Source organism: Polyodon spathula, chromosome 5 (assembly GCF_017654505.1).
Source record: "Polyodon spathula isolate WHYD16114869_AA chromosome 5, ASM1765450v1, whole genome shotgun sequence".
NCBI classification, from domain to species: domain Eukaryota; kingdom Metazoa; phylum Chordata; class Actinopteri; order Acipenseriformes; family Polyodontidae; genus Polyodon; species Polyodon spathula.
The window spans coordinates 13412245-13426802 of record NC_054538.1 but is presented as its reverse complement, the minus strand read 5'-3'; the positions used below and the strand labels follow the sequence as shown (position 1 = coordinate 13426802).

Genomic DNA, 14558 nt, shown 5'->3' with positions numbered 1-14558 from the left:
TCGTGCAAATAGATTTACACAATAAGTACATTGTAACTATGCTTAATAACATTCTAATTATTTGTAAGTATACATGTATTTACTAGGGTTGGGCACAATATCAATATTTTGATATGATATCGATATCATTCTGTCAAAATTGCCACATACTCTTTATATATATATGATTCTTCTGAGCACACCCTTAAACTCTGCGGAGAAGTTTAAGGAGGACAGAGATGTTTTAAACTCCTGTAAGTGGTTTTGTTTGTGCAGTGGGTGTGCTGTATGTCCAAACAACTTTTTAATAATCAAGAAAATCACACATACTCATTTCATTTGAAGTTTTAATGAATCAGCGCAGTAGTAGTGGACTTTTTGGTTTATTAAATGCTTAAAAATTTGATTGGATGGTTGCGCAGACCACCGTAAATCCCAAGTAATAAGCAATCTGGGTGATCCATTGCTTTTACAGGTTTAACAACATTAGTAGTACAAATATGGTTATCATATATATAGCCTTCAGGCTAGTCATGCAAAAAGCTAAAGCGCCTACAGCTACCTCCTGTAACATTCAATACACCACTCTCTTAAAACTAACACATAATTTCTATACCAACACATAATTTCTATACCTTATAGCAATGCATCCAATATAAAAGAGATATAAATTCAAATATATGCTTACCTTCCAGTATATGGAAGTGTAGTGTAGGATATATGAAAAGTAAAAAAGACAGAGACTTCTAATTTCATAAAAAACACCAATCAGTTTTCAGAGACCCTCAGATCATGGACCACGTCAGCGTGCAAGATCATGATTAATGGTATTGAATGGGGTCTTGCTCTGGACTTATATAGGATTTTCCCTTCATTGAATACATCAGGCGTCCCAATTAAATATGTCCATCAATCTGCCTTGACAGTTCTTATCTTTGAGTTAGTGATATATTCTAGAAGGATATGGTCAGCTCTTTTTAAAACTAATTGGAGTTACATAACAACCTTCAAAATTAATTGAATATCCAAAAATATTGGAACATGATCTCATAGTTCTCTTTTTCAGCACCTCTCCTTTCTCTAAAAAGTCAGGTGAACCAAAGTTCACATTATCCTTGCTATAATACAGTACAATACAATACAAGTTTGTGTGTGTATTAGAAAAGATACTGTTTTATATGTAACGTAAACTTTCTGTGTGATTATATTAATCTGGGTCTACAATAGATTCCCTCTGAGGAGCATATTTCATCAACTTTTCAGATTAGTTTACTTTCATATATAGGTGTGTTAATAAAGTATTGGACAAAGACTGTAGGAGTTTATCATAAGCCTTTGAATAAAAGTACTAGGCATACAGTGTTCAGTTCAGCTATTTCCATTTAAATGTAAGCTGTAATGAACATGCTAAGTATAGTAGCCTTATTTAACTGTGCCATTCTTGGACTAAGCCTGACCTCTGCAGGTTGCAGACATGCTGTTTACTTGCCAAGACGGGTGTTTTAATTAATATGACACTCCACAGTAAACACTTATCTAAATTCATCGCATGAAGTAATTTTTTGGATCTCAAACATCACTCTAATTAAAGTCGCTACCTGCCTGATAAGAACTGATGGTGTACACAACTTAGCTAATTTAAATTAAATGCTCGCTTCGGCTGCCAAGTGTTCATTAATTCATATACTATAATGAAGAGTTAATTTTGCTCATTATAGAAAGGCCTTGGATTCAAAACTGTTGACGACAGGTAAATCTTGCTTTGACTGCCAAAAAGAACATTCCAGGTCTAGCACCGCTCTGCTGCAAGCAGGTAGAGGCAAGGCTATTCATTTAATTATTTTAGTAAGTCTAGTGTGTACTAAAGTTATCAAATACAGACTACATATTATTGTCTTATATTCAAACCTAACAGTTCCTCTGTTTTTTTTTTTATTTATTTGCAGTAAAACCTTTATATAAGCTAAACATTTCTATTCTTTGGATTAATTGATATCATAATGTCTAAAATACTTTTTGTTTAGTTGGAAACAGAAACTAAAATAATTCTTAAATTGATTACATTAAATGAACATTATCTCACTTGTGTTTTAGCAATTTGTCTACAACACGGTCAATGTCAAGAATCTGTTATAATAATGTTTTAATATGTTCGTTCAACAGTTTAACTTTAAATGACTTTCTAACATGTATTTCCAATTCAGATACTTAAGTAATTTTATTTTACTCAATTTTCTCCACAACAGGCCTTACACAGATCTGCTAATGTTTTCTACTGGTTTTATATTCTTTAAAACACATTAGTCATTACAATATTTGTTGCAGTTTCACAAATGTCCATTTTTTATCCTTAAGATCGTCCTGCTTCCAGTAGCAGTGACAGTCTTTAAAAGAATAATTCCTGCAAAAACTTAAATCTTGTTAGCTGGGCTCCCATTTCTGCATTCTCATTCACATCATCAGTGGGCAAACACATGAAATGAATCTGGGTCCTTCAAAGAACTGTGCTTCCTTGCCACTGAGACATTCCATGCAAAATGTTCTGATGACTTATAGCACAAAAAGGAGGTGATACACACCTAAAATAAACTTAATAAACAGGAAGATTGGCTTTAATTATATTATTTCTTCCATTCAGAGCATTCTTTGCCAGGCTTACTGTGGTTCAAATTAAAAACAGCAGATAGAATATTACATTTATGGTTCCGCATTATGTGGTACTCGCCACAAGGTAGAAACCGCTATTTGCATGCTGCATTAAGCACTATTGGCATTATTTTGAATATGCACTTGCGTCGGTTGTTCATTGCATTTTGGCTGTGTGATTACTTATGCTATTAGTGTATTTTTAAAATGTGAACTTTCAGTATTATGATTCGATATTATAAATGAAGACTTCGATATTATCGAAATACTATCGTTGCCCACCCATAGTATTTACTAAGTAACTATTATGTAAATACACATAAATTAGAGACACTTAGTGTATAGTCTTATTTATTTATTTATTTATTTATTTAATTTTTGATTCATTTTGACTGGTATAAATAACCCCAGTGCAGCTATTAGTTATTCCCAGAAAATGTATACATTTTTGGCTACCGCTACACTTTTGAGATGGCCCGGTCATATAAATCATTTAAATGTATTTGAAGTGCAACAAAGGATTGCCTATTTCAGGGTATTTAGTATGCATACAGTCTGAGTGGGGAACAACAGGCAACAAATACCCCACTAAGTTTTTTTTGGGGTATATATTGACCTCTACGGTTTTTTGACAACACTATGCCATTCAGCATAATGTTATTTTCAGAAGAAAATTCATTTTTTTAATAATCTCCAATTGTGGCCTAAAAGAAACTAGTTAATATTGATGTTATGGATTATAGCAAGCTATATTTTAAATAAATTTATATATATATATATATATATAGTTTATTTATTTATAAGGTGATACCGGAAGGAGAGGTCAAGTTCAATAATGATATATATATATATATATATTATATATATATATTATATATATATAATATAGATTAAATATGGACTGGAGAGGAAGGCCATAGTGGAAAATTATTGCCCTGAGGGAACACTATTGTTACTGACAGGGGGCTAGAATGCCCGAAGCCACAGGCACCCTGGAGTTAACAATAGTCTTCCCAAAGGGCATTTAATTCATTCCACTATAAGCTGAATTTGCAGTACATATTTAATATGAGTCAGTCAAAATAAGAGGCATGGTTGGATAGTAAATATGACTTAATATACTGTAAAGCCATGAATATTTTTGTGAGCCTTACGCGTATGAAAAAAAAACCTAAACATTTCTGGCACGATCACTACTAGTGCGACAGGTCGACAACATTTCTGGAGCAAAATAGGTTTTATGGGTGTGATTAGTCAGATATTTGTCACAAATATTTATGGCTTTTAAATATAGCTGATACAGCATAAGTAAATAACTAAATAACAAATAAATAACAGAATGTTTTTGAAGTTCATACCACATAGCTATTCAAGTTTTTTTTTTCTTTTGTAGTATGTTTTGTGATTCATTTTCTCTTAAGTCACCGAAAAAATGCTGTTTTTTCATTCAGCCATGTTCTCTTGTTAGGTGTGGAGGGTGTTCCTTTGAAAAGGGGCGGGACTAACAGTGATGTAAACTAATCACATGTCTGAAGTAGACTATTGCCCAGTGGTGTAAGGGTGTTAGGGCAATAGTTCAATCTATTTTTGCTCCTACCAGACCAGAATTTCTAATACAAAAATACATATCTCGATTTTCTGCTAGTTTCAACATATGCAGTGGGGATTTTTCACATAACAAACAATAACCTGGAACCCTACGTACAGTTTAGCCCACATAGAACCCCACATTCTCAAAACTTTTCTGAATATTTATATTCCCAAAGGTGTGATCAGTTAGGTAAAATATAGCTTTTGTTATTTTTATTTGGCTGTATCCCTCCTGAGCACTGAACTGAATTTGAACTGTTAAAAAACGTGGTGAATATTTAATCTCCAGTTTAGAGGCACTGTTGTGTGAAGTTAGAGTTTCAGGGATGTGAAAAACAAAGCTGATAACAGCTGAACAATTCTTAATGGTCCTTCTGAGAGATAATGGCAGTCTGGCACATTTACTAATGTTACCTTAGAAGCTCATATCCCATACGGAGAATAACTACATAACTTATTTTCTTACAAAATAAACTATTGAAGTTTGCAATATCTGAATAACATCTAAAGTATGCTGAAGGTTCCTAAAATAAGACTGACGGATTGCTGAAACAAATGTGAACCTTAGATGTTTGCTTGATGGTATAGTAATTTTAGTTATAGTAATTGAAGACTCGCTGTCTATTCACATGATATGAAGTAGATCCCATCATTTGAGCTGCTGAGTATAGATTTGTTAGGGTCAGTATTGCCCGGTGCAGCTAACTAAGCAGAGGACAGCTAAAACTATAACCCCTATGTGGAAACAAATCTTACAGGTGTATTATCCCACAACCGTACTCGGTTTTATCTGGAAAAAAAAATGTAAAAAATTATATATCTCTGATAATCAAGAAAAGCTGCCTTTGCACTCATTATAGTTATAAAGCATTTGTTTACAATCCCTAAAAGCAGTTTCAGATGAAGGGACAGATTTGCTGTTCTCACCAAGGGCACATTTGAAACAGCTCTCTTCATCTGACTATCAAACAGAATGCTGCAGCACCTAAGGGAAGGTTCTCTAATGCTGTATCGTGTTATGCTGTTTTCCCTATGCCTCTTAATTGTGAGACAATTTGTCTGTAACTACTGAAGAACAAGTAACGTCATTGGATCGACTAATGAAGAGATAAAATTGTCATTGAACCGTTCTCTGTTATGTGTGAAACTGGTAGCCAAGCAGACATCTGAACTAAATGTGACCCACAGCTTGTACTGTGTATATTCTTCCGAAACTCATTTAGAAATAATATGTTAGAAGAAGACAGTGGATGCAGTGGAACGTTATCAGACACTTCTTGAAATGCAACTAAAAATCAAGTCATTGTCAGTGTTTGCCTGGTATTTTTTTTTTTTTTTTTTTTTGTGGGACACTGAATCTTTATAAACTACCACATTTCAGTGTAATAAAACCTAATTAGACTTCTCCCTTTATCCCCATTTTGTATGTTGACCACTGGACTACTGCTGCCTTCCTGCCAGTCACATTGGATATTCTGTGTAACAGTATAAAAAGGTTTGTCTTGTGATGTCTGTACATACCATATTTACCCAACCTTGACTGGCTCAGCCTCGAATGCAGTTCATATTTGAAACCCATCCCTGGCTATTTGCCTGACTATAACCAAAATGTAAATTCAGATGGAAAAGATACCAGACAGGGGCTGAGATCAGTGGGGTTCCTTTCACTAACACTCCTTCGATTGACAGAATTAATCTGAGCTTTTGCCTTTCAAACCTCCCTCTCACCTTGAATGCAGTGCCCACTGCTAGAGTCCCTGTCATTACCTATATGAGGCCAGTTTGTAATCAGTGATCACCAAAGTAATATAATTAACCAGGTTAAAACCACTCTTATAGACTTTTCATTCCAAACCCCTTTCAGTTCCTGATGTGGTGGGTATTCTTGCTATGATGTATCAAAGAATATATGTATTGTTTATTTGTTATTCATGTTTTGGGGTATTTTTTTCTGATTAAGATAATGTCTTCTGTCTGCGAGAAAAGCATTTTAAGTTGTTATTTGTTTCCCTTTGTTTCCTTGTAGTGAGCAGGGATATACATTATGGTTGCTGGTAATAAGACCTCATGCAGGCATTTTATTCAACCTTTTATTTTTTTCAGTCCATTCCTATGTAATGGTCTATTTTTTAATCCCGGGTTTACATGGAGTGCTCTGTATTCTGAATATGCACCCCTACTGCATGTGACTATTTACTGTTCCTTATTGAGGAGTTTGTTTAAAGGTTGATAATTTGGATATACAATAAAGGTAACCATCCATTTCACTATAGCACTATACTAGAGGAAGTCAAAAGTTTACATTCTATCTCACTTGTATCTTATATACAGTGCCTTGCAAAAGTATTCAGACCCCTGACCAATTCTCTCATATTACCAAATTACAAATGGTACATTGAAATTTCGTTCTGTTTGATATTTTATTTTTAAACACTGAAACTCAGAATCAATTATTATAAGGTGACCTTGGTTTTATGTTGGGAAATATTTTTAAGAAAAATAAAAAACTGAAATATCTTGCTTGCATAAGTATTCAACCCCCGTGCTGTGGAAGTTCCCAGTTTGCACCAGTGAAAGAAATTCCCCTAACGAGGACACAATTACCTTACCATTGGCCTCCACCTGTGAACCATTAAAGTTGGTGTCACATTTTCTGGATAAAAACCCCACTGTTGAAGGATCATTGGTAAGGCTGTGAATCTGAAGAAAAATGAAGACCAAAGAGCATTCTACAGAAGTTAGAGATAAAGTAATACAAATGCATAGATTAGGGAAAGGGTACAAAATAATATCCAAGTGTTTGGATATCCCAGTGAGCACAGTTGGATCAAGTTCTAGAAACAAAATTGTAGAACTTGAAGCTACTGCACTAACAGGTAACTATGATGTGATAGGTGTTACTGAAACTTGGTTGTCTGAGAGTGATGGGGACGAATATAATATTTATGGGTATACACTGTATAGGAAAGACAGGCAGGACAGAAGAGGAGGAGGGGTAGCGCTATACATAAGAAACAGTCTTGAAGCCCAGGTGTTAAACCTGGACAAAGAAAATAAAACCGAATCAATATGGGTCAGAATAACGGACAAAAATTCAAAGGGCATAATAATAAGAGCATGCTATAGACCGCCAGATTCAGACGGTGAGCAAAATAATCTGTTATACAATGACATTAGAAATGCGTGTAGCAAAGGAGAAGCCATACTAATGGGGGATTTCAACTTCCCCCAAATAAAATGGGAAAACCCAGTGGGTAGCATGAAGGATGAAATAGAAATGGTGGAAATGACAAATGACTGCTTCCTAACACAATTTGTCAAGGCACCGACTAGAGGGGAGGCATGCCTTGATTTAGTCTTTTCAAATAACGAAGATAGAATAACTAAAACATCAGAGAACCATTGGCAAACTCAGACCACAACATGGTCTCATTTGAAGTGTTTTTTAAAACCCCAAAAGTAATGACTAAAGCTAAGGTTTACAATTTTAGAAAAGCAAACTATGAAGGTATGAAACAGAGACTAACAGAAGTAGATTGGAGTAAAATAGAGAAAACACCCACAGAAAAAGGATGGTTGTTCTTCAAAAATGTAGTACTAGAGGCGCAAAACAATTACATCCCTAAAGTAGACAAATCTAAATGTAAAACTAAATTGCCAAAATGGTTTAATAGATCAATTAAAAAAAATATTCAGCGAAAAAAGGCACTTTATAGAGCATTAAAAAAGGACCAAAAAGAAAGTACGCAGAAAGAGTACACGGAACTGCAAACGCAAGTCAAAAAGGAAGTTAGAAAGGCCAAGAGAGAAATAGAAATGAACATTGCTAAGGGAGCTAAAACCAATTCCAAAATGTTTTTCCAATATTACAACAGCAAGAGAACATTCAAAGAGGAGATTAAATGTTTAAGAGATACAAATGGCAAAATCGTAGATGAAGAAAAAAAAATAGCAAATATATTAAATGATTACTTTTCACAAGTTTTTACAAAGGAAGATACTGACAACATGCCCCACATGTCATCCAGTTCCTATCCAGTTTTAAATAACTTTAGCATAACTGAGGCAGAAGTGTTAAAGGGACTAGGAGCTCTTAAAATAAACAAATCCCCTGGGCCGGATGAGATCCTCCCAGTAGTACTCAAAGAAATGAAAGAAGTAATTTACAAACCGCTAACCAAGATCATGCAGCAGTCTCTTGACACAGGGGTGGTACCGACAGACTGGAAAATTGCAAACGTAATACCGATCCACAAAAAGGGAAACAAAACTGAACCAGGTAACTACAGACCAGTAAGCCTGACTTCTATTATATGCAAACTTATGGAAACTATAATAAGATCCAAAATGGAAAATTACCTATATGGTAACAGGGTCCTGGGAGACAGTCAACATGGTTTTAGGAAAGGGAGATCGTGTCTAACTAACTTGCTTGATTTTTTTGAGGATGCAACATCGATAATGGATAATTGCAAAGCATATGACATGGTTTATTTAGATTTCCAGAAAGCTTTTGACAAAGTCCCGCACAAAAGATTAATTCTCAAACTGAACGCAGTTGGAATTCAAGGAAACGCATGTACATGGATTAGGGAGTGGTTAACATGTAGAAAACAGAAAGTACTGATTAGAGGAAAAACCTCAGAATGGAGTGTGGTAACCAGTGGTGTACCACAGGGATCAGTATTAGGTCCTCTGCTATTCCTAATCTACATTAATGATTTAGATTCTGGTATAGTAAGCAAACTTGTTAAATTTGCAGACGACACAAAAGTAGGAGGAGTGGCAAACACTGTTGCAGCAGCAAAGGTCATTCAAAATGATCTAGACAAGATTCAGAACTGGGCAGACACATGGCAAATGACATTTAATAGAGAAAAGTGTAAGGTACTGCACGCAGGAAATAAAAATGTACATTATAAATATCATATGGGAGATACTGAAATTGGAGAAGGAATCTATGAAAAAGACCTAGGAGTTTTTGTTGACTCAGAAATGTCTTCATCTAGACAATGTGGGGAAGCTATAAAAAAGGCTAACAAGATGCTCTGATACATTGTGAAAAGTGTTGAATTTAAACCAAGGGAAGTAATGTTAAAACTGTACAATGCACTAGTAAGACCTCATCTTGAATATTGTGTGCAGTTCTGGTCACCTCGCTATAAAAAAGATATTGCTGCTCTAGAAAGAGTGCAAAGAAGAGCGACCAGAATTATTCCGGGCTTAAAAGGCATGTCATATGCAGACAGGCTAAAAGAATTGAATCTGTTCAGTCTTGAACAAAGAAGACTACGTGGCGACCTAATTCAAGCATTCAAAATTCTAAAAGGTATTGACAATGTTGACCCAAGGGACTTTTTCAGCCTGAAAAAAGAAACAAGGACCAGGGGTCACAAATGGAGATTAGACAAAGGTATTCAGAACAGAAAATAGGAGGCACTTTTTTACACAGAGAATTGTGAGGGTCTGAAATCAACTCCCCAGTAATGTTGTTGAAGCTGACACCCTGGGATCCTTCAAGAAGCTGCTTGATGAGATTTTGGGATCAATAAGCTACTAACAACCAAACGAGCAAGATGGGCCGAATGGCCTCCTCTCGTTTGTAAACTTTCTTATGTTCTTATGTTCTAATAATCAGGAAGTGGAAGCTGCATCACACCACCCAGGCACTGCCAAGAAAAGGCTGTCCCTCAAAACTCAGCGCTCAAACAAGAAGGAGACCTGTGAGAGAAGCCACAGAGAGGCCAACAATCACTTTGAAGGAGCTACAGAGTTCAGTGACTGGGAGTGGAGTAATGGTGCGCCAGTCAACCATATCAAGAGCTCTGCATAACACTGGCCTATATGGGAGGGTGGCAAGAAAGAAGCCGTTACTCAAAAAGTACCATCTGAAAGCACGTCTGGAGTTTTCCAGAAAGCATGAGAGTGACCCAGCTGCGATGTGGGAAAAGGTTTTGTGGTCAGATGAGACCAAGATAGAGCTTTTTGGCCAAAACTCAAAGCGCTATGTGTGGCACAAACCTAACACTGCCCATGCCTCAAGACACACCATCCCTAAAGTGACGTATGGTGGTGGCAGCATCATGCTGTGGGGATGCTTCTCATCAGCAGGGACTGGGCGTCTTGTTACAATTGAAGGAAGAATGGATGGAGCAAAATACAGGAAAATGCTGCAAGAGAATCTGCTTCAGTCCGCTAAAAAACTGAAGCTTGGGAGGAAATTCACCTTTCAGCAGGACAATGATCCCAAGCACAAGGCCAAAGCAACATTGGAGTGGCTCAAGAACAAAAAGGTGAAAGTCCTACAGTAGCCCAGTCAAAGTCCTGATCTCAATCCCAATGAGAATCTTGGCACTATTTGAAAATTGCGGTCCACAAGCGTCATCCAACCAACCTGAACAACCTGGAGCAAATCTGCCAAAAAGAATGGCCAAAATCACTCCGACACTGTGTGCAAAGCTGGTACATACTTACCCCAAAAGACTTAAAGCTGTTATTGCAGCAAAAGTTGGCTCTACCAAATATTAATGTGTGGGGGTTGAATACTTATGCAAGCAAGATATTTCAGTTTTTTATTTTTCTTAAAAATATTTCCCAACATAAAACCAATGTCACCTTACAATAATTGATTTTGAGTTTAAGTGTTTTAAAATAAAATATCAAACAGAACAAAATTTCAATGTACCATTTGTAATTCAGTAATATGAGAGAATTGGTCAGGGGTCTGAATACTTTTGCAAGGCACTGTATATATATATATATATATATATATATATATATATATATATATATATAATATATATATATAGATATATAGCAATATATATGGTATATATACCATATAAGCATATTCTGACAAGCCTCGATGGGATTATTATTTAGATGAAGAATAATCCATATGAATCAATAAATATAGCAGTTGGCTGTTAAATTTCTATTCCTCTACCCCAGCTCAGAACAATCAAAGGCTATAAAGGTTGTAAACCTGCCACTGCAGACTTCTTAACTGCTTAACCTGGATGTAAATGTAGTGAATGAGATGGACCTTCAGCCCAGAGCTAGAAGAAGCAAACTTGAGACAATGAGCATCAGGTTTGGATGATTGCAGGGGTACAAATTATTACACTAATGTTTATCTACAGATGTAAATGCTTATTAACATTAACATTATCATTATTTTTACTAACTTAGCTGGTGTTTGAGATCTAGACTTACTACTTTAGAGCTGTGGCCAAAGGTTTTGCATTACCCTGTAGAATTAACACATTTTGCTTCATAAAATCGAAGGAAACCTGCTGAATAACACCGTGTAACAATTATTATTTATTTTTTTGTTCCTGGGTAGTAAGTGTTATTTCCTAATTGCTTATGCCTCAAAAGTATAGAAAATGGCTATTATTCCCCACAAACTTTGCTTTTGTGACCAGGACAGTGATGTTTTGAAATGTACCTATTTCTAATGGAAAAACTGGCAAATGTTTGTCTTTTCGTTCACATAATCTTTTGTAGTCATTTTTGTATTACTTTAGTATAAATACATGTTAATTTGGATTCATATGTTGTTTTTTTCTGACTTTATGTAACGAAAAGACACACGTTTGCCAGTTTTCCCATTGGAAATAGTGATATTTCAAAATATCACTGTCCTGGTCACAAAAGCAAAGTTTGTGGGGAATAATAGCCGTTTTCTGTACTTTTGAGGCGTAAGCAATTAGGAAATAACACTTACTACCCAGGAACAAAAATTGTGTTACATAGTGTAATTTTACGTTAACATATTGAATTACACACTGCTTTGTAGTTTTCCATATGCTTCACTAAAAACTGACAACAATTGAAACATTTGATATTTGATTAAATACTATACTACTAGTATGGCTTCCGGTAGACTTTTGCAAGATAATTTTGTAGCTTATTTGATTACATGATAAGTAAAACATCCAAATTATGTTCATAGAGTTTGAAAATAAAATGATGTCTCAATCCTAAAATAGGTGATGTTATATTTTTGGTCATGGATGTACAAATGTGTAAATGTGTTTGTATAGTTTATTTTCTTTTTAGTACATTTTACATAACCTATTAAGCTTCTACAAAGTGTTAATAAAGCATTTTCACAGTACACTGTGTACAAGTTGTCAGGTTTTTGCTTCAGTAGTACAGAAGTCCATTGGAAGACTGTTATTTGGCAGCTTGGAGAAGCTTGCTGTTCATCAGCCAGCCTGTGCCTGCAGCTGAGCTTGCAGATGGATCTTGTGCAGTTTTGTAACTCTGTCTTGGATTTCCTTCTCTTATAGCTGTACTCCAAGCTGCAGTCAGTGAAGGCTGAGATTCAGGACCTCCACGATGAGCATGTGCGTGCCAGGCAGGACCTGGAGCAGAGCCAGACAGAGCTGACTCGGGAGCTCAAATTCAAGTGAGCTGACTCGTCTTCATAGTTATCCTTGACCGCATTAAGGTTAAGGACCGCTACACACTGGACCAGATGTAACAAGTGAAAATGTGCAGCGATGCGACAAAATGACTAGCGCCTACACTTTTGATAAGTATCTTTTACACCACAGGTGACATGACAGGCGATGCGGGAGCAACACTAGAGCTACACTAGAGTGATACGAAATAAATAGTATTTAATCATTGTTTTGGCGATTTGTCATGCAACTACTTGGACTTGACCAATCAGAAATTAACCTCAATGCACATGTTCCAACAGTGTGAAGCAGTATCCAAAATGCACACTTCCCTTTGCAATGGAGGTCTGAACGTTGTATCGTTGTTTTTAAAAGTAAACCTGTAACCATAGTAAGTTAAGAAAAACAAAAATAGTCTGGCACTTCCTAGACATTCTTCTTGTCATTAACAAACTAGCTGCTTCCCCAAATGACTGGCATCCTTTGCAGTATGTGACATGCTTTGATCGCAAAGGCACTACTGATGTGAAATGACCTAGAAAGTGAAACAGCAGCACACTACCTGAAATTAAGGCAAGCAAGCTGAAAATGTTCTTTAACTGAGCATGGTACAACATTCTCTGTCTGTAGGTACCTGATCATTGAAAATTTCATTCCTCCGGAGGAGAAGAACAAGATCATGAACAGGCTGGTGTTTGATGGAGATGAGGAACAGTGGAAGTTCCAGCCCTTTGTACCTGCTGGAAAGTGAGTACAGCCCAAGTTCTTGTACTTTATTAATTAAGAATATCCTCATCAGCTTGTGTAACAGTTTTAAGCACCATTGTGGCCTCAGTCAAGGTGTCAGAATCATGTCTAACCTCAAAATACATCTGTCGCCAGGGTGTTTCCCTAAAGAGTAAGTAGCGGGGTTTCAAAAAGTATAGCATTATACGTCCCGACATGCTGCTACAGCTGTTTAAATAATGTACCTCCAATTTTTCTTTTCGTTGTTAACATGCTGACAACTTTTTACACTTAGAACTTTAAAATCTGTTTCAAAGCTCTTTTCCAAATGGCCGTTCTACTGCACTGGGGCTTGAGAGGTGTCCTCTAAATCAGTGACTTTCATCTCCGATCTTGGGGACCCCCTGTGCTGGTTTTCATTCCAACCGAGCTCTCAATTACTTAACTAGACCCTTAATTGAAATGATCATTTGCTTAGTTAAACCTTTTTAATTCTTTTCAGCTCTTAAACAGTTGCATAGTTCAAATTAGCTATAAAATGTTAGAAGTAACCAGTTGGTGTTTAATTGCTTTGCTCAGCCTTGACTACCTGTGGTGTCTAGAGATGAACACACTCCACTCTTGTATATAAAAATGTTAATTCACTTCCAGAAAGAAAATATAATTCAGGATTGAGAATTAATTCAGAATTAGAATTGTTCATTTAGGACAGGTTTCAAAGGGGACAAAGGCAATGATTATTGTGATTAGACTCGTGCCTTTTAATTACTGGAGAAATGGTTTACCCAGGCTGGTCCCAGTGAGATTCAATATCACATTTCTATTGGGATTCAGTTGGATAGGATCGAGACTCAGGGAAGGACGGTGACTGGCTCAAGGTCACTGAGTCAGGAAATAAGCTGAGATTTTGGGTCTTGGTGTCTGGCCTGTATTCATTTCAAGATTGGCAGTGATTAATGTGAGTAATAGTGATATATATCAGCCTCGGCACTATTTTACATCACTTGCTTTTCTATTACACCAGCGATGGTGGCTGTCAAGACTCCATGTTAACTGCAGCTCTTTCATGTGCCCTGAAGTGTTTTATTTCCACCATCACGGCATGTTTAAGTTCCTGCCTTGCTGCCAAGTGTTCATTATCATCACTGTCCTCATTTATTTGTTATGCCTAAATTATACCTTTTCCAGTTTGTTTCTAAACTGATC

At 36.1% G+C, this 14558-nt stretch overlaps 1 protein-coding gene across 1 annotated transcript in view; it reads left to right on the top strand.

Annotated features, from left to right (window-relative positions):
- Positions 1–14558, top strand: part of LOC121315585 (kinesin-like protein KIF3C) — a 62680-nt gene that overhangs the window by 41769 nt on the left and 6353 nt on the right. The window contains exons 4-5 of the mRNA XM_041249811.1: positions 12513–12631; positions 13257–13373. Of these exons, the coding sequence (XP_041105745.1) occupies positions 12513–12631; positions 13257–13373 (236 nt within the window). The remainder of the gene's footprint in view (positions 1–12512; positions 12632–13256; positions 13374–14558) is intronic.